This window comes from Pseudopipra pipra, chromosome 26, assembly GCF_036250125.1.
Source record: "Pseudopipra pipra isolate bDixPip1 chromosome 26, bDixPip1.hap1, whole genome shotgun sequence".
NCBI lineage: Eukaryota > Metazoa > Chordata > Aves > Passeriformes > Pipridae > Pseudopipra > Pseudopipra pipra.
The window spans coordinates 5,969,944-5,994,361 of record NC_087574.1 but is presented as its reverse complement, the minus strand read 5'-3'; the positions used below and the strand labels follow the sequence as shown (position 1 = coordinate 5,994,361).

The following is a 24,418-nucleotide window of genomic DNA, read 5'->3' as shown; positions in this document are numbered from 1 at the left end:
GTGTTCCCCTCTTGGAGCTCACATTTTGGGGAGCAGATGTCGGATCTGGGGAGTTTCAGACCCCTGGGCTTGAGGGTGACAAAAATAACAGTGGTGGGACCCAGTGATTTTAGCAGAGTTCTTCCCTCCTGTAAGAAAAAGAAGCAGCAGGTTGGGTTTCTCTGTGGCAAAAGATGGAAATTAAGGGAGGTTTTACCATGGAGGGAGTTGCTACGTGGAATTAAAAGCAGTGCATTATGCTCCCAGTGCTGATTTTGTGATATAACTGGGTTGTGATACATAATGGTTTAATTGCCATTAATGTAAACATATTTTAAAAGGTTATTTCCCTGCTCTGGAGGTCAATGGACCCAATGAAGCAGCTCTAAGTGGGTCGGAATTGCTCTGATTAGGGGCTGGATTTCCTGTTCACCCCCTGGAAGTGGGTTTGTCCTGCCCAGCTGAGGGTATATAAACACCCCAAAGGCTCTCCTCGGCACCTGGAATCCTCTGGGAGCTCCACAGAGGGAGGAAGGTAAGGAATTCCGTGTCTGCCTCTCTTGGGATGCGTTGGGCTGCAAAGGGAAATGGTTCTTCCAGGGGAGAAAATGGCAAATAAGAGGCTGGGGTTGTGCCTGCGCAGGGAAAAGGGAGAAAGAATCGCTTTGGAGTCGCTCTGGGGACCTCCCAGCTCTGGCTAAATCAGGGATGACGCTTTTCCCACAGCAGGTGGCTTCACACAGGGGACTGGGAGACCTGGGGGTTGTAAAGATCCCCCTCTTTTTGGGGAGGAACGAAATCCTGGGGTGAAAGCAGGGCAGGGATCCCGGGGAGCTGGCAGCAGGCAGGGCAGGCAGAGCTCGGCTGCTCCGGGGGGGTGTCCACAGATTCACCCAGAACGGTTTTCCAACAGTTCATGGAAATGTTTGGGTAAATCCTGCAGGGAAGGAGTTCTGCCCTTCCCCAAAATCAGGGCTACCACACGTTCCCTCTCCTGGTTCCATAAACAACTGCCCTGTTCTGGCACAGCTTCGATATTTTCAGGTCCATCATTACACCCTCAGTTGTATCACTGAGATGTGAAATGAAAAGAAAAATAAGAGGGGAAACGTCAGTTATTTAATCATTAATTTTTTTCCCCTGCTCTTATAAAAATACCCCTCAGTTTTTTGTGTAACCAAACTTGTTTCTGCTCTGGGTCAGTGTTTGTTACTCAATAACTGCTTGTCTTCTGTTTCTTTGGCTCTAAGAAATCAGGGGGGTTTGCCGGTGTTTAGAGTGTTACACCTTGCTTTTGAGAGGAACCCGATGTATCCAAGATAATGTAACTCCTTTAGTGTTTTTCTCACTTAATAGGAAGGGCTGAAAACATTTGTAAAAATGTCCCGATTTTTCCAGAGATAAAAAAAAAAAACAGAAACGCCGAAATTACAACAAAAACATCCAAACTTGCAAACTCTTGTTCTCTCCAAAACCGTAATTGGGCTGTTGGAAGAGAACAAATAACTACCCAGAGGAATAAAGTTCTGCCGTGTGTGAATGAATGACTGAGGGGTGGGAGATGGGAGTTCTGCTCCGGACCTTTCCCGGGGTCGTTATCCCCGTTAACAGCAGCTCCTCTTCTCCATAAATAAATATAACAAAGGTGAGGTGAGGGACAACCAAACCATCCCTGAGCCAGGACCAAACCCGTTTTTGTGGGGGATTGGCAGGGCTGGAATAGCAATTAAAGGAGCTCAGGTGTCCGAGGGCTGTGGGACTGTGGACACGAGGACAAGGAGCAGCTTGAAACCAATAAATCTTGGGATCTGCTCCTGTCACTGCCCGTGGGGTGTTTTTCAGAACTGATGCTCAGTCCCTACACGAGGTATTATCCATCCTAACAGAAACCCCCCCCAGGAACTAGATCAGGCTCCCAGAGCCCTGGGAGGGCGGGATGGGAAGAGCAGGGTGTCCTTGCTGCCGAATTCCCTGATCCAAGGGACATTCCCATTCCCGGGCTCGGGGCTGAGCCGCCCCCGAGAGCAGAGTGAGGTCCCCACGGGGTCAGCTTGGAAACACGGGGCAGGACAAAGCCCTTCCCCCGGGAATGTGGGACCCACTGGGGATCTGATGGGCACAATAAAATTTAGGGCAGCGACGCTCAAAGGCAAAGCGGAGGGAAGGAAAGAGGGATTGGGCTGGGAAGGGCAGGAGAGGGGTTGGGAGGCTGGAGGAGGCTGGAGGAGGCTGGAGGAGGCTGCTGGAAGCTCGAGGGCTGAGGGGACACGTTTACAAGCACAGGCACGTGCTCAGCCACCCCCCATCCCTGTCCCTCGTGTGTGTTCCAGGGGCTGGACACCGGGATCTCCCTCTGCTCTGGGACAGAGAAACCCTCCAGGAAAATGTCCTTCAAGTCCTTCAAGGTTCTCTCTCTGCTCGTCGCCTCCCTGGGCTTTGTTTTGATGGAAGAGAATGTCTCGGGGTGAGTAACACTCTTCCAAGGGTTTTGGAAAGCTCCTGGTGTGTTTTGAGCCTTTTCCAGCTCCTCTGCAGGCAAATGGACTCTTTCCATTGGCATCTTGGTGAGTAGGTGAGAACACGAGTCCTGGATCTGGGATCAGAGACATCCCGGGTACAGAGATGAGCAAGAGATAAGGGGGAGATCAAACTAAAGCCCTGAGCCTTTGAGCCAGAGCCAGGAACTCCCATGTTTTCCCTACAAATTTCATGGCTGTGGGTTGGGAGGAACAAGCTGGAAGTCAACCAGGGAGAGAAAGGTTGTCTGAGAACAAGAACAAGATGTAATCACCTCCCGTGAGTGGGGCCAGAGGGCACCCAGTTCTTGGAAGCTTCTGAAGTCGTGACCAGGTACATAAAGCAGGTAGACAACAAAGACTTTCCCTCCCTTTCCCTGACTCCTGATAGAAAATTTCCAACTATCACCCAAAAAGATCTAAAACCCCTCCTTGTTAGACCTAAAAACCTCCGTTTTAGAGCAGCAGGAATTGCTGCAATCCCAGAGAACGGCTCTAAAATGGATCAGCCCTGAAATCCTTTGCTCACTGGCCAGCAGCTCTGTCCGTGCTGGTCTCGGGGTCATCCCTGTCTCCTGCCATTCCCTGGGAGCCCCTCGAGGCCACGGGGGAACTTTCCTGCTGGAGGGGAGGAGGGATCCCGAGCCCAGCCGGTGCCTCAGCTCAGGGGTGAGCGAATCGGGAAATCCACCCTGATTCCAGAGCAGCAGCAAACACCCAGAGCCCGTGTTCTCCTGAGCTGTCAAATCCCAGCTGGAATTGGATGAAAAATGGATGAGGGGCATCCCGGCCCCTCCCCGGGGTGGGAACGGCCACCTGGACCAGGAGAAAGGGGAAAAGTGGCCCCCAAACCCTCGGGGATCGCGGGGAGTGTGTGACCCAACCCCAGCCCGCCCGGGGAGCACCTTGGCTCAGAGCAGGACTCACTGTGTGCCCAGAGCAGGACTCACTCCCTGTGTGCCCAGAGCAGGACTCACTGTGCCCCCAGAGCAGGACTCACTGTGCCCCCAGAGCAGAATTCACTCCCTGTGCCCAGAGCAGGACTCACTGTGTGACCAGAGCAGGACTCACTCCCTGTGTGCCCAGAGCAGGACTCCCTGTGCCCAGAGCAGGACTCACTGTGTGCCCAGAGCAGGACTCACTGTGCCCAGAGCAGAATTCACTCCCTGTGCCCAGAGCAGGACTCACTGTGTGCCCAGAGCAGGACTCACTGTGCCCCCAGAGCAGAATTCACTCCCTGTGCCCAGAGCAGGACTCCCTGTGTGCCCAGAGCAGGACTCACTGTGTGCCCAGAGCAGGACTGACAGTGTCTGTGCCCGGGCTCTCCTCCCAGTGCCAGCCTGAGGGTTCCCGCTGCCCGACCGCTGCAGAGACGCTACTCCGAGGCCACCCTGGCGAGCGACTACAGCCGCACCATGGACAACATGCTCAAGAAGAACTTCGTGGAGTGGCTGCTGGCCAGGAGGGAGAAGAAAAGCGAGTAAGTGCTCGGACTTGCAGTGCTCCCCCATCCCAAATTCCAGCCGGAGGGCGCAGGGCCGAGGATGCTTTCCTTGGGTTCTCCGGGCGGTTGGTTTTCTTTTCGTCCCTCCGAAGCGGCAGGAACGTTTCTGATCTGTCGCTGCCTCCCTCCCTGTCCCAACCCGCCTGGCAGATGGGGTGGGAGGGAGCTGGGATTTGTGGAAAAGCGACATTTTGGCACCCTCTTGTGGCATTTCGGGCTGATCTGTTCCCGTTCGGACTCCGCAGCAACATCGTGGAGCAGTACAAGAGGGAAGCCGAGCCCCGGGTACCAGCTGAGGGCGGGCAGAGGATGGACCTGGGCAGCCACGAAGCCAAAGATTTCCTCACCTGGATTCTGAAAGCCAAGGGAAACCAGAGGTGAGGGCGGGGAGCAGAGAGGGAGAGTCGGGATCAGGGAGGGATGAGGTGTCCGGGTGTTCAGAGGTTTGGGAATGACGGTGACACGCAGGGAAATGGGAGGATTTTGGTCTGGAAAGGAAATTCCATATTTTGCTGCTCCATCTCCTGAGGAAAAGAGCAGAGCAAAAAAAAGAAAGAAAAAAAAAAAAAAGCCCGATTTTGAAATTTCTCACAAAATACAAAAGGAAAAACGTTCTGTGGAGGATTGGGGTTGTCTTGTTCTGCAAATGTCAGCACAGGCTCGTCAGAGGTCAGAGCAGGGATTTTTGGCAGGGCTGGGGCAAAAATCTGCCCCTCGAACATCCCAGCCCCGAGGGGGTGGAGAAGCCAAAACGAAGGGCTTTGACCTGCTCAAAACAAAGCCCTCTGGAAAGCAAATTCCTCGATTAAAATGAGGTGAAACTGGTACATTTCCACCAAATGTTTTGATTTGATCAAATCGCCCCACAGGAGAAAAAAACCCAAACAAACAAAACCAGCCCCACTCGTTCACACTCTCAGAGTGTTGATCAAGTTCGTTTGAAAAGAGAAAACAAATTATTTTTGTCCTTCTATTGCTGCTTTTAGAGGGAAAAAAAATCTGCCAGCTAAACATGAAACCAGGCAGGAGAGATTCCAGGAGGAATTTCCCAGCTTATTCCTGATCCGAGTGAACCCAGAAAGGGCACAGATTTTATTTGGGTTTTTTTTAAGCTGTAATCACCTTAAAATACTTCCAAGATGTAATCACCTTAATGGTTACACGCACACCATCACTGTTACGTTATTAACAACGTTTTTAATCCTCCTCCAACGTTCTCAAAGATTTAATCACCTGGCAGTGGTGAGGATCCCGGTGCAGGATTGGGGATGAGCTGGCTGCAAACAGGTTCCTCTGGGCGAGGTGAGGGAGCCCAGGTGGAGCTCTGGGTGCTCCTAAAGCTCATCCCGTGTTTTTCCAACCCTCTGGCTGGGAGCTGGTGGGTCTCAGCAGCTCTGGGCTGTGCCAGCAGATCCACAGCCTGGCACTGGGCTGGCTCGTGCCACAAATGTTCAAAAAGCAAATTAGACCCGAACCTGGAGGGGAAAAAATCTGCTCTTGGGCAGTTTCTGTGTTTAAAAAATCCACCAATAAATGGCTGAGGGGACACGGAATTTCTTCAGCGTGGAGGGGTTTTATAAAAACCAACAGGCTGAGGCTGCTGAGTCCTGAAATGGTGGCAAGAAAGGGGGGGGGAGAAGCACTTAAAACACATAGCTCACTTTTTCAGGCACAATCCTGGTGTTTTCTGGGGAAAAAAATGGGATTTTTAACTACGGGGAGTCATGGGACAGTCGCCCAGAACAAGAATCTGGGGGTGTTTGTTGGTTTTTTTGCAGCCTTTGCATGAAAACGGTGCCAGAAAAGAGGGTTTGGGGCCGGCGGGGTGGGGGAAAGGAGCAGAGCTGCGGTTCACAGGGGTGTCTGGGGCCAAGCACTTGGAAAATCCGACACCCGGAGCTGCCAGCCGTCCTGAAAATCCCGAATCAAAGGCACGAGGGCTTTGAGGGATCTGGGGAGGTCGCTCGGTCTGACCCCTGCTCCCAGGCAGGATCAAACTGGTCCTGACAGATGTTTGTCCAACCTGTTCCGGGGCAGGGGGGAGGAGGGGGAAGGGAAAGCTTTGGTGCTCGAGATTAATCAGCTTGATTAGTTTCATTTAAAAAAAAAAGTAATTTTTGGCGCGTTCCTTAATGTCCTGAATTATAAACAGAAATGCAAGTGGTGGGGGAAAGTCCCTCTGGAAACAAAGATGTTTTGTTGGGAGCCGGGAGCGCCGCTGCCGCTTTTGGGGGAGGATTTGGGATGCGGGGAGGGGTCACCGGGTGGTTCCTGCCCCGAGCCCGAGCCCGAGAGACTCTGCTGAGCAGCCAAAACCCTCCAAAATCAAGGGATGTCCCCGTGTCAAGGCGGGGTTAAAGCTTTTTTGGGGGGGGGTTATCCCGGTGGGAGAGATAAGACAATAAAATCTCCCTGTGAACTTGCAGGGATTGGGAGAAAGGGATGCCCAGCACAGGATTTGTTCTTTGGTTTGGCCCCTCATCTGTGTTTTTTGTGGATGTTTTTGCAGCTTCACTTCTCTGGAGGACTCGGAGGGGCTGAGGGACGTTTTGAACCGCGAGTTCCTGACGTGGCTGATGGCGACTGAGCCCTGCAGGGCCACGTGAGTGGCTGTTCCACACCTTCCCAGCGGATCCCCTGTCCCCAGAAATACCTGCTGCAGTGCCCAATCCATGAATTCAGGGGTTCTTTGGACAGCCAGAGTGCCCACATGGCACAGTTTGGCTGCCCCGACCCTGGAAGTGCCCAGGACCAGGCTGGAGGGGGTTTGGAGCAGCCTGGGATGGTGGGAGGGGGATGAGCTTTAAGATCCCTCTCAGCCCAGACCATCCTGGGATTCTGTGATTTGGTGGAGATTTTACAGCCCTGGCCAGAATTTCGTCCTGCAAAAGCATCTTCAGGCAACTCCCACCCCAAAACTGGGGGAAGGCAAATTTCCAGCCGTTCCTGCCCAGGGAAAGAGGGATAGAAAAGCCTCTTCCCTGCTTTTTGATGGGAAAAGGGGAGGTGTTCGTCAGGCAACCCATGGGAAATACTTTTCCCCTGTATTTCACGTCCCTGGGAAGGGAATTCTGAGAGAAACCCAAGGAATTGGGGTGCAGAAGGTGCAGGGACAAGGAGGCTCGAGGGACTGGGGAGGGATAAGATGGGAGAGAAAAAGGCACCATCCCCAAAAACAGGGTGAGGAAAGAGCTGTTTGTGCCGATGGTGAAAGGTGGCACAGGGACAAAAAGGGCTGAACTGGCCCTGGGTAAAGGCAGGTTGGGAACAAGGGGCAGCTCTGGGCTGTGGACAATCCCAGCCAGTGGGAGCTGAGGGGCAGCAGCTCCCAGGGCAAAGGAGGCACTGCTGAGTCCTGCAGGAAAACAAACACTTATTTACATCTCTCTCCCCTGCCCAGTCGCTGATTTCCCCCCAAATTTACTGTTAGATACTAATTTGGACACACATCTGGCTGTCAGAATGGATCTGCAGAGGGGGCTGCCTGGTTCAGAAGGGAGCAAATGATGCCTCATTCCCTACAGGAAGCAAAAGAAATCAGGTGCAGTTCCACAGGAATTGACGCTTTTCTTTCCCATTTCTGCTTTGTTAGAGCTGCATAACTCCAGGGCTCTCCCCAGGAATTCCTTCTCCATCCAGTCAGACACACGAGAAGGAGGAGGAGGAGGAAGAGGAGGAGGAGGAGGAAGAGGAGGAGGATTTCTTGCACCCACCCTGCTCTGTGAACGTGGTTTTATTTTTATTCATGCAACAAAGAGTTTTTAATTTGGAGCTCAAATGAGATTTGGAGACACTCGATGTGGGGATGGGCTATAAAATATCACTGAATTGCTCAATAAATGTCATGGAATCACAGATCCTCAAAGCTCATCCATGGGCAGGGACACCTCCCACCAGCCCAGGCTGCTCCGAGCCCCGTCCAGCCTGGCCTTGGGCACTCCCAGGGATGGGGCAGCCACAGCTTCTCTGGGCAACCTGGGCCAGGGGCTCACCACACACGGCTGAGCCACTCAGAGCCCCCGCTGAGCCCCTCAGAACCCCCCCGAGCCCCTCAGAGCCCCCCCTGAGCCCCTCAGAGCCCCCCCTGAGCCCCTCAGACCCCACCTTAGACCCCCTGAGCCCCTCAGACCCCCCTCAGACCCTCCCTGACCCCTCAGACCCCCCTCAGACCCCCCCGAGCCCTCATCGCCCCCCTCACGCCCGCCCCGCGCAGCCCCCCAGCCCCGCCGGTCCCCGGGGGTGTGTCTGGGGTGTGTCTGGGGTGTGTCCGGGGTGTGTCCGGGGGTGTGTCCGGGGGTGTGTCCGGGGCGTGTCCCGCCCTGTCCCTCCCGCGGTGCCGTCACTGTCGCGCCGCGGTGACGTCACTGTCGCGGGGCGATGCCGTCACGGGCGCGGCGGGGCCGCCATGCACCGGCGGGGGGTGGGCGCGGGGGCGATCGCCAAGAGGAAACTGGCCGAGGTCAGGGCGGGACACGGGACGGGGACGGGGGGCACAGCGGTGGCGAGGGGGTGTCGGGCCCGGGGGCGGCGGGACAGGCGCGGAGCGGGGCGGGGGCACCGAGACACACCGGGGCCGTGGGAGGGGGGTCAGGGAGCCCGGTGTGGGGGGAGCTGTCAGAGCCCCTGGGTCGGGGCAAGGGGAGCTGCCGGGGTCCATCGGGGCCGTGGGAGGGGGGTCAGGGGTCACAGTCCGGGGTGGGGGGAGCAGCCAGAGCCCCTAATTTGGGGTAAGGAACTGCCAGAGCCCCTAATTTGGGGTAGGGGGAGCTGCCAGGGTCCACTGGTGCCCCGTGAGGGGGGTCAGGAGCTGCCAGGCTCTTCTGGTACCGTGGGAGGAGGTTCGGGACCCCCAGTCTCGGGTGGGGGCTCTGCCAGGCTCCACTGGGGCCATGTGAGGGGGTCCAGCCCCCCCAGCCCTGTGTGGGGCCACCCCCATCCTCGCCTGGCTCCCCATCCCTGCTCTAACAGGGTGCCCTGAGCCTCCCCTGGGCCCTGCATCCCCCTGGTTCCTCCATCCCTCAGGAACAGCTCCCTCCCACCCTCAGCACCGTGTCCCTCACCCTGTTCTCCCTCTGCAGGCCAAGTACAAGGAGCGAGGGACGGTCCTGGCCGAAGACCAGCTGGCCCAGGTGGGAGATCCCCCCTGCCCTGGGGAGATCCCCCCTGCCCTGGGCTTGTCCCCCCGTCCCCTTCTCCAGCCGTGCCCAGGGCATTTTCCGTGCCCAGTGCCTCGTCTTATCCCCAGTGCTCTCTGCTCCTGGTTTGTTCTCAGTGCTCTCCTCGACTCCCTTGCAGATGTCCAAGCAGCTGGACATGTTTAAGACCAACCTGGAGGAGTTTGCCAGCAAACACAAGCAGGAGATCCGGAAGAACCCCGAGTTCCGGGTGCAGTTCCAGGACATGTGTGCCACCATCGGGGTGGATCCCTTGGCATGTGAGCAGCAGGCCCTGGGCTGAAGGGCAGGACTCATCTCACTCTTCCCAAACAGCTCGTGGTGGAGCTGGGGAAAAGTTTGTCCTCGAGGAAAACTGCTGGTGCTTTGATTCCTGGGGCTTGGAAATTGCTGGGATGCACCTTTGGGTGGGGGAAAAGGGGGGGAGATAACCAAAATCCCAGTCCTCCCAGTGGGGTTTGTGAGCTGCCTGCTTCACAATGAGAAGGATGTTTTTCCCAGTGTTCCAACCCCTTTTCCCTCTCTCCCCTCCCAGCTGGTAAAGGATTCTGGTCGGAGATGTTGGGAGTTGGAGACTTTTACTACGAGCTGGGAGTGCAGATCATTGAAGTTTGTTTGGCTCTGAAACACAGGAATGGAGGTGAGGATCCCACTCTGCTTCCTGGGAGACACCACTAACCAGGAGCACTTCACTCCAAAAGGGCAATCTGAGACCAGGGATGGGCTGAAGCAGAGCCAGTGGAACTCCCACATTTTGTGGGAGGAGGAAGCCTGGGAACAAGGCTGGGTCATTGTCCCCCCAGGGCTTCCCAGTGGGAACAATGAACAGACACTGGGGGGCTCTGGCAAAGCACCAAGGAGCCCTGGCTGCTCTCTCTGCAGTAGTTTTGTTGCCATGAGTGATGTTTTGCTGTCCCCTCCTGTTGCCTCCCAGGGCTGATAACACTGGAAGAACTTCACCAGCAAGTGCTGAAGGGGAGAGGGAAGTTTGCTCAGGATGTCAGCCAGTGAGTGTCTGCATGTCCCAGGGAAGGGGCATCAAGCAGGGTTTGGGGAAGAAAAGGGGGTGACTGGTTTGGGGACTCCAAATTTGACTTCCATGTGATTCAGAGTTAATGACTTAGCACCCTGCTGCTGCCTGAAATGGTTTTCTCTGGGAGCCCTGAGGCTCAAGACTGTTGCCTTGAGCTGACAGCTCCTGGCTCCTGCTGGAGTCTCCCTCATTCCCAGGTCTGTGGGGGCAGGTCCAGGGGCTCTAACTGACCTCTGCTCCTCAGGGACGATCTCCTCCGGGCCATCAAGAAGCTGAAGGTCTTGGGGAATGGCTTTGGGATTATCCCTGTTGGTGGAACGTTTCTGATCCAGTCTGTGCCAGCGGAGCTGAACATGGACCACACGGTTGTCCTGCAGCTGGCAGAGGTACCAGGCCAGCTTTACACACCCCTGGGGCTTCCCTGGCAGGGAACTGGGCTTAGACCTGCAGGCAAAACTGTCCCCACTCTGCTAAACTAAGGATTTAAGTCTTGGCTCGAAGCTGACAGTGCTTTAACTCTTTTTTTTTCCCCAGAAAAAGGGCTTTGTGACAGTCAGTGAGATCAAGTCCAGCCTGAAGTGGGAGGCGGAACGTGCAAAGCAAGTGCTGGTACGTGGGGAGGCCTCGTGTGCCAGGGGAGCTCAGGGCCAGAGGGGCTGTTCCTGCAGCCCTGGGGCACACACTGGGTGGGAATGCAGCACCAGGGATGCCCAGGGATCCTGAGCTGCTGGAATTCCAAAGGCAGAGCACACCCTGTGCACACACGGACTGGGGACAGCAGAATCCCAGAAGCTGCAGATATTCCCATGGCTCCATTGATTTCATGGCATGGGTTGGGTTGGGAGGGACCTCAAAGCCCATCCAGTGCCACCCCCTGCCATGGGCAGGGACACCTTCCACTACCCCAAGTTCTCCAGGTTCCATCCAGCCTGGCCTTGGACACTTCCAGGGATCCAGGGGCAGCCACAGCTTCTCTGGGCAGCCTGTGCCAGGGCCTCCCCACCCTCCTTCCCAGTATCCCACCTAACCCTGCCCTCTGGGAATCTTTGAAGTCAGTACAATTTTGTGAGCTCAGGAACACAGGAAGATGTCTGGACTATATTTCTCCCGGTCAAGTTGAGTAAAAATGATCCCATCCCAAGTTCTGCCCCCTCCCTTCCCTGAGATAAACGTGGGGTTGGGCTCTCCTGGGAATGCCCCCTGAGCCATTGTGTCACTCACAGTTTCTGCTCTGTTTGCACAGGAACACTTGCTGAAGGAAGGAATGGCCTGGCTGGATGAGCAGGCACCAGAAGAACCTCAGTACTGGCTCCCTGCTCTCTTTACAGAGCTGTACTCTCAGGAAATCACTCCAGAGGAAGCCAAGGAGGCAATTCCTTGACTGCTCCCTGTTCTGTGCCTGTCTAGAATCCTCGGGAGGTTCTTTGCATATCACCTGAAACACAGGGACAGTGGACTTGAAATAAAAGGCTTTTGTAAAAAGTGTCTACCTTGAAAATCTTCTAGGATTCACTCCTGCTGGCTTACCTCTGCATCTGCTCCCTGGCTGGGGGTGGAAATGCCACTTGCTACTGGAAACTAAATGTCACAGCAAGAGGAAAATTATCTGGAGTCTTAAAGGATGCAAATGGGATTCTGGCTAAAGAAGTGGGGAAGCTCTTGTGTAGCTCTGCTCTGGGAAGGAGTTGTTGGTTGGTTGGTTGTTGTTCCTCTAAGGAATCACCACAGGCTCCATTCTGCCAAAACAAACTTTATTGCACAAAAAAAAAAAAAAAAAAAGAAAAAAAAAAAAAAAGAAAAAAAAAGAGAAAAGAATCTTATGTACAATAGTATATAAACAAGGTATCTTAGAGTGACTCTTGTGCATATATTTTCAACTCAGTTAGGTCTAAAAATCTGTTGCTAAAACATCTCTGCCTAGAGCAGTCATTGAGGATTGTCACTTGGAAATGGAGACATTCAGAAATGGCAGGACAGAACATCAGAGCTAGAAAACTAATACTTCTCTTACAGCACATGCGAGGTGGGTGAGCAGTGTCCACAGTAAGGCATTTTCTCGTTCCCTTGCAGGGGTGATGGTCACACCACATGCACCACACAGGGCAGAGCCAGCCCTGCCCCGGGCAGGCAGCAGAGCCACAGCTCCCCCACCACGGACTGAGGGACAAACAACGTCACATTTACAGGGGGAGGTGCTGCCAGACCTCTCAGGAGACCCAAAACTCACCCCAGGGGGACCCCACTTCCTTCACCCCCCGCTCAGCGAGTCCTATGTCAGCTCAGCTTTCCCTCCAGGGAACATTCTCAGTCTAAATCACCACCCAGGGGGGTTTGCTAAAGGGGGAAAACCAAATTTCTCTGGTTGTTAAACAACCCCTTAATTCAGAAAGGTTCCCACCTTTCAGCTCTGCAGAGTGCAGGGCTCTGAGGGCCGTGAGAGCTGGGATCAGTCACAAAGGCTGGGAAGGATCCCGTGGCACAGGGGCACTGCCTCGCTGTGCTGGTGCTGGAAGTTCTCCCACCACCACCAGGAACCTGCAACGGGGCCAAACTGGTGGGAAGGTGTTTAAGGAAACTGGGAGAGGGCCCAGGACAATGTGCAACTTCGTGCTTAGCTTTCTATCAAAGCTCCCATACAAATAATTAAAAAAAAAAAAATATCATAAGCTCCTTATCAACAAAACTCTGCTCCATTCAATCCTCCCCAGGCTCCACTACCTGGAGAAAGTGGGTTTCTCACCCACTGAACACGTTGGAGGGAATGGCACAGCCAGCAGACACCTCTCCAAGAGGGTGGCCTTCACTCACAGGAGAAACCTGCTCTCTGAAACACTCACATACACTCGAGTGTCAAAGGTTTCCAACACTCAGCCAAGTTTGGCAAAGGAATTTGTCCGTAACAAGGCGTCCACCTCCACAGAACTCCAGCCAGGAGTCGCCCCTTATTCCATTTCCAGCAGTTCCACCTGATGGACCAAGGGAGCAGCAGGGAGGGAGGTGGCAGGAGGAAGATGGGAGGAAAATAAAATGTGACACCCACTGGAGAGGTGGAAAGCAGAGAACTTCAGGTGAGGAAACACGAATGAAATACTTCCAGAATGCTAAATTCAAATCAACACCTTAAAAAAATAATACACAAACTAGACTGGTTTGTAAGTGCTTCCCCCCCATCTCTGACCAACAAGTTTCTCATCCTCCCTTCCCCAAAAATGCCAGGATGGCCAATCCTGCACTCCACTCACAGATCCCTGCAGCTTCCACTCCCCACCTGCCCCTTTGCACCTGGAGTTTCAAAAGCCACCCAGGGCTTGAGTAAAGCTTTCAGAAAGGAGCCCAAACTCCACCACTGCTCTTTATCTTTGGTCTGCCTAGGAGAAAGACATCAAGGTAGCTGGGCTCCACGGAGCAGAGAGGCTCCACCTGCCCCAGAGGTTTCACCTGGCCACACCCTGGACTGGTGGAAGCTCCTCCACAGCCACAGCTCCACGTTCAGCCCCGGGGGAAGGGCTCACTGTCTAGGAACAGAGAAGCTGCCAAGGGTTTGCAGTCTAGATCTCATTCTTTAATCAAATGGAGGGGGAAAAAAAAAAAAACAAAACAAAACAAAACAAAAAAAAAAAAAAAACCTCAAACAACCAGTGTAGGTGTTTCCAAAACAAAACAACCTGGTGCCACATGCTGCGGCTTCTCTAGCGCAGGGAGTACCTTCGGGAGCAGCCTGGCACAGCTGGGCTCTGTCCAGCCTGGAGTCCCCTCAGTCAGCGTCTCCCAGAGCAGTGAGGGGGCAGGGGGTCCCCTGTGTCCCTGCTCTGGCAGTGGGTGGGTGGTGGAGTCTGTCAGGGCTGTGGGCAGAGCAGCCCCCCCTAAGCTTTGGAGCAGCCCTGCGGGTCCGTCTCTGTCTCGGAGGAGCTGCTCTCTGAGTCCATCTCCGGCGGCTCCTGCTGGTGCTTCTCCTGCACCCTCTGCCGGATCCCCTGCAAACGCACCAGCAGCGACTGGTAGTCAAAGTGGCCTCGCTTCTCACCGAAGGGATCCTGAAAGAAAAGCGGGGATGAGTCCATTAACACAGCCCATTGTCCCTCTGGCAAGGGCTATTCCAGCTGTGTAATAATTGTGCATAAAAATGGTCCTTTTCACCCAAAGGATCCTGAAAGAAAAGCAAGGATGAGCCCATTAACACAGCCCATCGTCCCTCTGGCAAGGGCTATTCCAGCTGTGTAATAACTGTGCATAAAAATGGTCCTTTTCACCGAAAGGATCCTGAAAGAAAAGCAGGGATGAGCCCGTTAACACAGCCCATCAGCCCTCTGGCAAGGGCTATTCCAGCTGTGTAATAACTGTGCATAAACAGTCCAAGAATTCAGGGTCAAATCCCATCCCATCCCCTCCCTGTCGTGGCAGAGGTGATGATGTTTTAATATTTTTTGATTTTTTTAATGTATTTTTTAGATATTTTCTGTTTGGGGGGCGTTACAAACCCGAGCAAAACTTCAAACCAGACGAAAGGCCGAGCAGACACGGGCTGGATTTCCACTGCCAGCCTCAGGGAAGGAGATTGTCTCAAAGATTTGGTCCAGGGAAAACACCACAAATCTAAGTCTCTAAAATCCAGAGGCCAAAGACTTCACCACATGTCAAATTAGTGCTACAGAGCCCATCCAAATGAAAAGCATCACCATTCCCACCCGAAATCAAGGCCCCAGCTGAGCTGTAGCCAAGTCAGGGGCACAAAGTCTTTGAAGGTTATTTAACATTTGCTGCTTTTATGCCCGTCCCAGGTCAAAGACACGTTGCCAGGGTTAGATGAGGTGCTGGTGGGGTTTGTGCTGTCCTATCTGATGGGAATCTTTGGTACAAGCCAACATGTGGCCCCAGAATTAACAAAACAGCACATCTGGCAAGGACTCAACTGATACTGAGCCTGGGGTGACTTCATTTCAAATACTCATGAAAACAATGATATCATCTCTCCAGCACCTTGTTTTCAGGCTTCCTGTGCTACTGTTTACAAGTGAGCAGAAAACCAGGCATGGCACCATCCCCTCTGGGAACTGAGCACGACTCAGGGATCCTCTCAGAGCCTGGGGAGAGCACTGAGCTCCTGCAAGGAGAAACCAGAGGGGGCCACACCAGACAACCCTCATGTCACCAAACTGCACCACACCCTCAGCTCACTACTCCCTGCAGCTCTAAGTCGAGCACAGGCACTCCTCAGGGGAATCTCTCACTCCAAACATAACTCTCCTGCTTTGGGAGTGCTTCCAGTTTATGAATTACACAGCACTGAGAGGGGAAAAAAGGGCTCGGAGACACGAGATCATTAAATCAACCACCTCCATCTTTCCTTAGCAGTGGGATTTCTCAATGAGTCAGAGGAGAGGTGGTGGATGAGGGAGGAAGACACATCTGTTCATATGCAAACAGCTTGGCAATGTGGTCTGTAAAGTCTCCTTCCCTGCAGAAAGGAGCTCCTGGATTCCACCTGTCTGGATGTGTCTGTTGTATGGTCCCTGTTCCTCCCTCAGCCACTCTGCACCTCCTCTGACAGAACAAGGAGTGGCAGAGAGAAGGTCTCATCTGCTGCCTGAGCAAAGGAGCCTCAGAAAAAGAGAAACTCTAGCAGTGACCCAGCAAGAAAAGGCTGCACTGGAGTTCAGCTGCCACCAGCTCTGGATAACCTGGATGTGAAAGCAAACTGCACCAGGGGAGAGCAAACTGTGCCACTGCCAGGGCTGAAAGCAGCACCTGCTTGCCTGGAGAGCACCTCAGGCCCAGCCCTCAGAAATCTGACAGCCTGGGAGATATTTTGTGTGTGCCCTCTGCATTGGGGGATGGCAGTGCTGCACCCACAGGAGCCCCTCAGGTCTCAGTTCCATGGTTGGTTCAAAGTTGGAGTACAGACCTCCCAGATCCACCTCTGGTGCTGCACACTGTGCTCTGTCACCAACCCCAGCCCCTTGGCACCAGGGGAACTGGCTGGCACTCACCTGCATGGTTTGTCCCTGGAGGTACAGCCTCTCTTTACACACCCCTTCGTAGAAGTCGTAGTATTCCATGAAGGACTTCTCCATGACACCCCTGAATGCAAGCAGAGGGCAAACAATCAACACAACAACAGTCACATCACCCAGGGTCACCCCATCCCACTGGTTCCAGTTCCTGGAGTTGTCTGGGACACCCTGTGTGTCCCTCAGAGGGCACAGACAGGCAGGACAGAGCCAAGGAACTGCAGAGCCCTGCAGCTGAAGGGATGCTGCACGTGTTTCCACAACAGCTGTACCCTCCTCCCTCCAGGATTTTTTTTCCCCAGAGGACAAGGCCCATTTATTCCCAAACCCAAGCCAGAGGATGCAGCCATTGTGCTCAGTAACAGGCCTTTGTCCTGGCACAGCTCCTGGGCACCACCCGGACCAGCCACCCACTGCAGGGGGGCAAAACCTTGGCTGGGCCAGGCAGAGCAGCTCCCAGGATCTCAGGAACAGTTTATCCTGCTTCCCCCCCACACTTCTGCTCTTTTCCATACCTTAAAGGCTCGGGACAGGGACACTTCCCTTCCAGCATGTCACACACTGCCACCCGGATGGTCTCGTGCCGAATGCACTCGTTGTAGTTCTTGCTGTCCCCAGGGTGCCTCTCCTGCCAACACAGTTCAGGCCAGTGAGCCCAAACCTCTGCAGGGGCTCTTCATCTCTCCCTCCTGGGCCTGCCAAGCTGCCCTGGTGCATGAACCCCCAACAGCTCTGTGCTGCTGAGCTGATTCACAGAGCACAGGAAGAGCTGGCAGGGGCTGATGTGCCCCCAGAGCCCTGGACTCGCACGAGGTGGAGACAATTGCAGTGAAAAAGTTGGCACAGAAAGCTGCCCCCCTCCAGGAGACCAGGAAAACCTGAGCAGTTTGGTTCCTGCAAGACAATATGGCCCAGGGAAGCCATTCCAGGAGTGGTGTAGCAGGGAAAGGAAGAGCCATCCCATGTCCCCAGCAACTCATGTTCTTCCCTTCCCTCACACTCAGGTGAGCTCAGCAGCCTCTGCTTCAGAGCTGGCTTGTACTCCCCCTCCAGCTCGAGCTGGGAAAGAGCCAAGCCACCTCACCTCCTCCTGATCCCAGTTCCAGCATGGGATTTGCCACCAGGAGCGAGGGGTGGAGGGAAGCTCCAGCTCCAAGTCTCACCTGCTCGAAGCCGGGCTCGTTGTGATAAGGGTTCTCAGTCATCAGGGACTGGATGGAGATGAGGACTGAGGAGATACTCTGAGCTGGGCTCCAGGCAGGCCCGGTCCAGGTGCTGGGGCAGCAAAACAGAAAAGCAGCAATTAATGACCCAGGCAGGAGTGGATCAGGGAGCACCATCCCTGCACCAGCAACGCTCACAAACCACACCTGGACCCCAGAGAAAGGCACAGGAGCAGAAAGAGCTGCCACAGGTAGAACAGCACTGGACACTGAGAAAGTTTTCAGGGTCAAAGTAGCTTGTTCTCTCAGCTAAATGAGCACCACAAGGCTGACAAACCTCACTCCACTAACAGACACAGGAATCACAGGGAAGTAACAGGGAATTCTGAAGCTCTGGCTGTCACCCCACTCAGCAGCCTGGAGCAACCCAAGCTACCAGCACTGTCTGAGGTCAGGAATAACTCCTAAGAACTGAAATCTGATCTTCCAGACTCGACCAGGCCCATCACTCCTGCAGCCCTGCAGCCCCCCAGCACCAGCACTGCCCCAAAAGCACGAGCTCAGGGGAGGGAGGTGCTCGTCTCACACACGGGGCAGCAAAACCCTTTGCACTGAACAGCAGCAGCAGAAAAAGCTGTTCTGCTGCTTGCCCTTGATATCCCAGCTCCAGCTCCAGCCCTGCCTCCCTGAGAGCTCAGGGAGGATGTGCTGACCCACATATCCTCTTCCTAAATCCTTTTATTCGCGGCTCCCTCCGTGCTTCCCACCCTGCTCGGGCCCAGGCTCTTTGTTCACTCTTCAATAATTCACCTTTCCTGCTGCAGCTCCCATTGCAGGAGCCACAGGGCAGCTGCTGGGGGAGCTGCTGGGGGAGCTGCTGGGCATCCAGGCCCCTCAAACAGGGGCATGCCCTGCATGTCCTGGCCACTGGCAGCTGTTGGCATCCAGCTCGTGGATCAGGAAGGTGTTTCCCAGCAGGATCCATCTCCCTGCCAGGACCCATCAGCTGCTGGGACCAGCTCTGGGGCACAGCCACAGCACTGCTGGAACCATCCCAGGAAAGGCAGCTTTACAGCCCCACCAGGACTCAGATTCCTGGGGGGTGATCACATCCAGCTGTTGCTGCCCCTTGGAATGGCTTGGCTGGGAAGAGACCTTCAAGCTCCGTCTCATTCCACCCCCTGCCATGGGCAGGGACACCTCCCACCAGCCCAGGCTGCTCCAAGTTCCACCTAACCCTGGCCTTGGACACTTCCAGGGATGGGGCAGCCACAGTTTCTCTGGGAAGCTCTTCATTCCACCAGGATTTTCCCGTGTTTAAAACTCCAGCAGGTGAGGAACAAGGATTTGCAGCAGTGGAGCCTGTTGGAACAGGCAGCACAGGAGCTGTGCTTTTAACTCATCCCACCCACAGCTCAGCCCCACAGCCTCAGTGGAGGTGGAAGCCCAGAGCAGTCAAATGGCTCTCAAGGAAGTTCTTAGCAGCTTTTTTTTTTTTTTCCAATTTGTTTTATTTATTTATTTTTAAGCCCATACGGAGAGAGGAAATTAAACCCACAAAAACCTACATTTAAACAACATTAAGGACCAGGCTGGAAAGTGCAAAAGCAAAGGAGTGCAGTGTTTGGTCAGAGGGTTTGCAAGGGGAAGCAGGAGAAAAAGCAGCAAAATCCCCTGAATTTTGTGCTTGGCTCTCTCCATTCTCAGGTGCTTTTAAAGGCAAGTGAAACCCTTATTTCAGGAGAGGGATTTGTGCTGCTTTATGGCTCTGACTCTGCACACGACTCCACAGAAGCATAAAGATGCACCCAAGCACAAGTGTGGGGGCAGGACCGGGGCCCGAGGGGCAGAGAGGGAGCACGAGGCAGAACAGGGCCCGCAGCCACCTCCTGAGTGCCAGGAAAAGAGCCAAAGTCTCCTCTTACCCCAGAATACTCAGGCAGACTTTCCCATTGCGGTAGAAGTTGGGGTTAAACCTCACTGTGTTATTTCCCGTTGTCATCAGTTTGACCCGGGGTGGGTGGATGGGATAATCTGGAGGACAGCGAAACAGGAACAAGAAGAAACCCCCTTCATAAGGCGTGTCAAATGGGCCTGTGATCAATGCATGAATCTGCAAAACAAAAGCCCGGCTTGCGCTCCACGTCCGCTGCCACCGCGGCCCGACCACTTCCATGGTGTCCCAACCACTTCCATGGTGTCCCAACCACTTCCATGGTGTCCCAACCACTTCCATGGCGTCCCAACCATTTCCATGGCGTCCCAACCACTGCCACGTGGCCCGACCACTTCCATGGTGTCCCAACCACTTCCATGGTGTCCCGACCACTTCCATGGTGTCCCGACCACTTCCATGGTGTCCCAAACACTTCCATGGTGTCCCGACCATTTCCATGGTGTCCCGACCACTGCCATGGTGTCCCAACCATTTCCATGGTGTCCCAACCACATCCATGGTGTCCCGACCACTGCCATGGTGTCCCGACCACTGCCATGGTGTCCCGACCATTTCCATGGTGTCCCAACCACTTCCATGGTGTCCCAACCACTTCCATGCTGTCCCAACCACTGCCACCTGTCCCGACCACTTCCATGTGTCCCAACCACTTCCATGGTGTCCCGACCACTTCCATGGTGTCCCAAACACTTCCATGGTGTCCCAACCACTGCCATGTGTCCCGACCATTTCCATGGTGTCCCAACCACTTCCACCTGTCCCGACCATTTCCATGGTGTCCCAACCATTTCCATGGTGTCCCAACCACTGCCACACTGTCCCAACCACTGCCACAGTGTCCCAACCACTTCCATCGTGTCCCAACCACTGCCACACTGTCCCAACCACTGCCACACTGTCCCAACCACGTTGTCCCACCCCCCTCAGACCCATCCACACCTTCCACCATCCCAGGTTGCTCCCAGCCCCATCCAACCCGGCCTTGGACACTTCCAGAGATCCAGGGGCAGCCACAGCTTCTCTGGGAAACCCGTTCCAGCCCCTCCCCATCCTCCCAGAGGAGAATTCCTTCCCAGTATCCCAGCTAAACCAATTCTGTCTCGGTTTAAACCCATTCCCCCTTGTCCTGTCCCTCTATCCCCAGTCCCTCTCCAGCTCTCCTGGAGCTGCTTTAGGCCCTGGAAGGGGCTCTCAGGTCTCCCCAGAGCCTTCTCTTCTCCAGACTGAACACCCTCAGCTCCCAGCCCTGCTCCAGAGCAGGGGGGCTCCAGCCCAGGGATCCTCTGGACTTGCTCCAACAGCTCCAAGTTCTTTGTTGTGTTGGGAGCCCAGAGCTGGGTGCAGAACTCCAGGTGGGGCCTCACCAGAGCAGAGCAGAAAGGTGGAGTCCCCCCCCGGGGGGAAGGATGAGCCCAGGCCTCTCCACCCCAAACCACACAGAACCACAGCTCAGGTGCTAAGCTGGGCTTAAAAAAAAACCCCACCAGAAATATTTCAAATATGAAAAAAAAAATAAATCTAATTTTAGAAAGAAAAAAAAAATAAATTCAGAATTTCTGCCAAAACTGGAGCATTCCTCAGCTTTCTGTTCTCCTGCTGATTTGGTCTTGTCAAAACCAATCGCTCGACTTCCTCTGCCAGGATCTGAAATTAAGACCCTATTCTGCCTCTGCTAATTACCCTCCAAGATCCCAGATTGTATACCAGGAAATCCATTCCCCTTGGGCTATTAAGGAAGCTTTCCTCCCCCAGTGATCCAAGCTAATGATCCTCTTCCCTCCCCAGGATTTTGGTTCAAGGCCCCGAGGCTGGAATTCCACAAACCCACCTTTCTGTGTGGGGTATTTTGGCACTCCCTGCAGGGAAGTGCCCCAGGGGGGAGCTGCCTGTGCCCAGACACTCCCTTTGTGCTCCCTCCAAACTCCCAGGGGCTCTAATTCTCCCACGGGGGGAATTTGGGGGGGTGGGAGAAGTGCAGGACAGGGCAAACCAAAGGAGCCTCTCCCAGCCCCCAGAGCCCAGGGAACACTGGCTGGAGAAAGGGCAGCACCACCAAAACCACACTGGATCAAGAGGTTGGAGCAACTCCTGCCTCCCAGCTGACTGGGAATTCCAGGAATTCCCAGTTCTGGAAAACCCTGAGAGCCTGGAGGGGCAGAACGAGGGCAGGAGAGGGAGGCTGTGGCCAGGCCTGTCCCCAGAGGAGCCCGTGGGACCCTGGCAGGCAGCTCCAGAGTCTATCCCAGCAATCCACATTTCCCTGTAGCTCCCAGCAATTCCCATTTCCAGGCTCCTGGGGCAGATCACAGCCACTCCAGCCCTTTCTGTCACCAATGGACACTCTGATTTCCAGCTGCTCTGAGAAGCCCCCCCAGAGCCACCGGTTTTCCACAGAGCTCTCCCTTCTTTGGGATGTTCCACTCATTGCTTTCAAGCATCAGTGGGATGAAACAAGCTGGATCAGCACCCCCAGTGTCCACCAAAGCAGAGCTGGGTTATCCATGGAATCTCCTCAGCCCACCAGGATGGCCCCTCTGCACAGAGCCAGTCTCCTTGGGAGCCTCCTCCCATTTGAATGCATCCCATCCCAGTGGCACCAGGAAAACTGGAGCCCTGTGCTCCTGCAAGGCTCACCCCGACTCCTCCCAGAACACCAAGGGAATGTTCCACTGGGGAACCCCTCCCAGCAGCCATGGACACAACACCCAGAGCAGCAGGGAGCTGACCCAGCTCCAAAGCTCTCACCTTGGTCATGTCGTGGGGATCAGGCACAACGAACATTCCCGGGGGTGGCTCCTTGTAAATGGACATGATGTCCCTGAGGGAAGGAAAGAGGGATTAGTCAAGGTGTCCCTCGGTGGCTCTGGGTGACAAACCCCTGCACAGGTGCCAAGGGACAGACTTTGAAGGTGGAAACTTGTCATTTGTAAGGAGACAGATGGTTTTCCCTTGGCTCTGACAGTTTTCTGGATGAGTTCCTTCAATTTATCCCCAAAAATCGCTGAGGCATTTCAGGAGCAGCAATCACTGAACCAGCACACCTTGATTAACTTGTGTTTTACCCCAGATCACCTCCAGCACGTCAAACTCCAGCCAGAAATCCCCCCCCAGGGAGCTGTTTTCAAGTCCTGTGAGGTGAGGTTTGTTATTTAAGGGATAACCTCTCCCTCCTGAGGTTTTCCCTCTTCACACCCAGACCATTTACAGGATCCCTTTCTGTGCTCACTCATTTGTTTTCCCAAACCATGACTCAACCACTTCTGGGAATGTTTTGCTCTGAGCCCTTTGGGGTTAATGGATCAGGCAGAAGGTCCCAGAGCAGTCAGGGTGCAACACACCCCCAAGCTGATCCCAACAGCCCCCCTTCTCCAAGAACTCAGCCCAAAATGAACCAAAACCCAACAAATCACCTACAACCCCGTGCAGCTGACAGACAAACTGCTGAATTCCATCACCCAAACCCTCCCTCCTGTAATCAGAGCTGTGCTGAGCTTCAGGACAAGCTCCCACTCGACCTTCCTTCCCATCTGGGAAGGGACCAGAGCTCGGGGAGGTTTCAAGGTGAGGAGGGTGAGAGCAGCAGGAGAAGCCTCTCCCCTCCCTGCCTGCTCTGGGTTGGAAACTGCCCAAAAATCTGGAGCCATCTTTGGGAGACATTCTCCAAGCTCCAGAACGAGGATGAGCAAGAGCCTGGCAGGCAGCAATTCCTGCTCTGAGGGAAGAGGAAGGACTTGTTGAATCAGCGCCAGCCTTTCCAACAACACCAGACCTTCCTGCTCCTTCTGGCAAAGGGGATCCACAGGTTGATCCAGGGGAGCCCTGGGAGGGTCAGGGCAGCCCCAGGGGTGGGCACTGGCAGGAAGGAGGAGGGTGAAGGGCAGGTTTGCTGTGAATATTTTAACTTGGCCACCAGGGAGCCAAAAAATCTGTTCCCCTCCCAAATGTAACAGCACCTCCCAGGAGCTGCCAGGGATCCCCAGGGCAGGATTAGGAGCTCTGCTGCCAACCCCCCCAGGGCAGCTGACAGAGACCCCAGGGGGTGGCACAGAGGGACCCCCGGGCTGGCAGGGGTGAGACCCACGAAATCCCAAACACCCGGGAGAGGAGATTCCAGGCCAGGAATCCCGGGAGGTCCAAGGCCAAGTTGGACAGGGCTTGGAGCAACCTGGGAGAGTGGAAGGTGTCCCTGCCCATGGCAGGGGGTGGCACTGGATGGGCTTTAAGGTCCCTTCCAACCCAAACCCGTGTGGGATTCTGCGATTCCAGGGCATGGTGGGGACTGGAGTGTGTGCCCTGGAGAGCCCTGGGACACAGGGACGGACCGCGGTCTGTTCCCAGGGAAACCCTGGGACACAAGGAGGGACCGGGACTTGTCCTCAGGATAGCCCTGGGACACACGGAAAGAACCAGGGCTTGTCTGCAGGAGAGCCCCGGGACACAGGGAAAGAACCAGGGCTTGTCTGCAGGAGAGCCCCGGGACACAGGGAGGGACCGGGATCTGTTCCTAGGGAAGCCCGGGGACACCGGGAGCCGATCCCGGCTCTCCAGGCCGGCCGGTGACGGTCCGGTGCGGCCCAAGGGGACCGTTACCCCCCCGAGGGGACGAGCCGAACGTCTCCTCCACACGCGAGCCTCGCTCCGTGCCCGGCGGCTCCGGGCCCCGGAGCCCCCCCGGTGCCGGGCCCCGCTCACCGTTTGATCCGCAGCAGGCAGGCCGGGCTGGGCCTCTCGCTGTCCCAGTCCCCGCTGACCGTGGGGTCCCAGAAGGCCGAGTGCGTGAGGAGCGCGGCCCCCGCCGCCGCCGCCGCCGCCATCGGGGCCCCGCCGCTCGCGGGGGCCACGCCGGTGCCGGGCGCGGCGGCGGCGCCGAAACCCGCGGCCGCCCAGAGCTCGGCGGGGATGAAGACGCCGGGGGTGCCCGCGGAGCCGGCGGCGCTCGGCGAGGCGCTGCCGCCGCCGCCGCCCGCCCCCAGCACCGCGGCCGGGGCCGGGGCCGCGTCCTCGGCCGCCGGGCTCTCCGCCATTGCGGCCTCGGCCCGCGCCGCTTCCGGGACTCCGCACCACCGAGGCGCGCGGCCAGAGCG

At 55.4% G+C, this 24,418-nt stretch overlaps 3 protein-coding genes across 4 annotated transcripts in view; 2 read left to right on the top strand and 1 right to left on the bottom strand.

Moving 5' to 3' along the window:
- The window catches only part of SNF8 (SNF8 subunit of ESCRT-II), a 104,618-nt gene extending 92,927 nt beyond the window's left edge, over nucleotides 1-11,691 (top strand). Inside the window, exons 1-8 of one of the 2 annotated variants that reach the window (XM_064636571.1) lie at nucleotides 8,375-8,458; nucleotides 9,078-9,128; nucleotides 9,295-9,433; nucleotides 9,709-9,813; nucleotides 10,108-10,180; nucleotides 10,451-10,592; nucleotides 10,741-10,815; nucleotides 11,450-11,691. In XM_064636571.1, the coding sequence (XP_064492641.1) occupies nucleotides 8,405-8,458; nucleotides 9,078-9,128; nucleotides 9,295-9,433; nucleotides 9,709-9,813; nucleotides 10,108-10,180; nucleotides 10,451-10,592; nucleotides 10,741-10,815; nucleotides 11,450-11,587 (777 nt within the window). In that variant the 5' untranslated portion in view covers nucleotides 8,375-8,404 and the 3' untranslated portion in view covers nucleotides 11,588-11,691. Of the gene's footprint in view, nucleotides 1-8,374; nucleotides 8,459-9,075; nucleotides 9,129-9,294; nucleotides 9,434-9,708; nucleotides 9,814-10,107; nucleotides 10,181-10,450; nucleotides 10,593-10,740; nucleotides 10,816-11,449 lie in introns of those variants that run through there. The other variant, XM_064636572.1, reaches the window with a different exon arrangement.
- On the top strand, nucleotides 490-7,856 carry GIP (gastric inhibitory polypeptide). Its single transcript, XM_064636588.1, has 6 exons — nucleotides 490-514; nucleotides 2,310-2,443; nucleotides 3,829-3,975; nucleotides 4,245-4,376; nucleotides 6,509-6,601; nucleotides 7,592-7,856. The coding sequence occupies exons 2-6, from the start codon at nucleotides 2,364-2,366 to the stop codon at nucleotides 7,599-7,601; spliced, it is 462 nt and encodes a 153-aa protein (XP_064492658.1). The 5' UTR covers nucleotides 490-514; nucleotides 2,310-2,363; the 3' UTR covers nucleotides 7,602-7,856.
- Nucleotides 11,692-13,746: 2,055 nt separating the features above from the next.
- Nucleotides 13,747-24,392, bottom strand: UBE2Z (ubiquitin conjugating enzyme E2 Z). The gene is made up of 7 exons (XM_064636562.1): nucleotides 24,027-24,392; nucleotides 22,080-22,152; nucleotides 19,303-19,490; nucleotides 17,378-17,489; nucleotides 16,730-16,842; nucleotides 16,194-16,284; nucleotides 13,747-14,240 (listed from the first exon to the last, which is right to left on the bottom strand). The coding sequence occupies exons 1-7, from the start codon at nucleotides 24,356-24,358 to the stop codon at nucleotides 14,070-14,072; spliced, it is 1,080 nt and encodes a 359-aa protein (XP_064492632.1). The 5' UTR covers nucleotides 24,359-24,392; the 3' UTR covers nucleotides 13,747-14,069.
- Nucleotides 24,393-24,418: the final 26 nt, after the last annotated feature.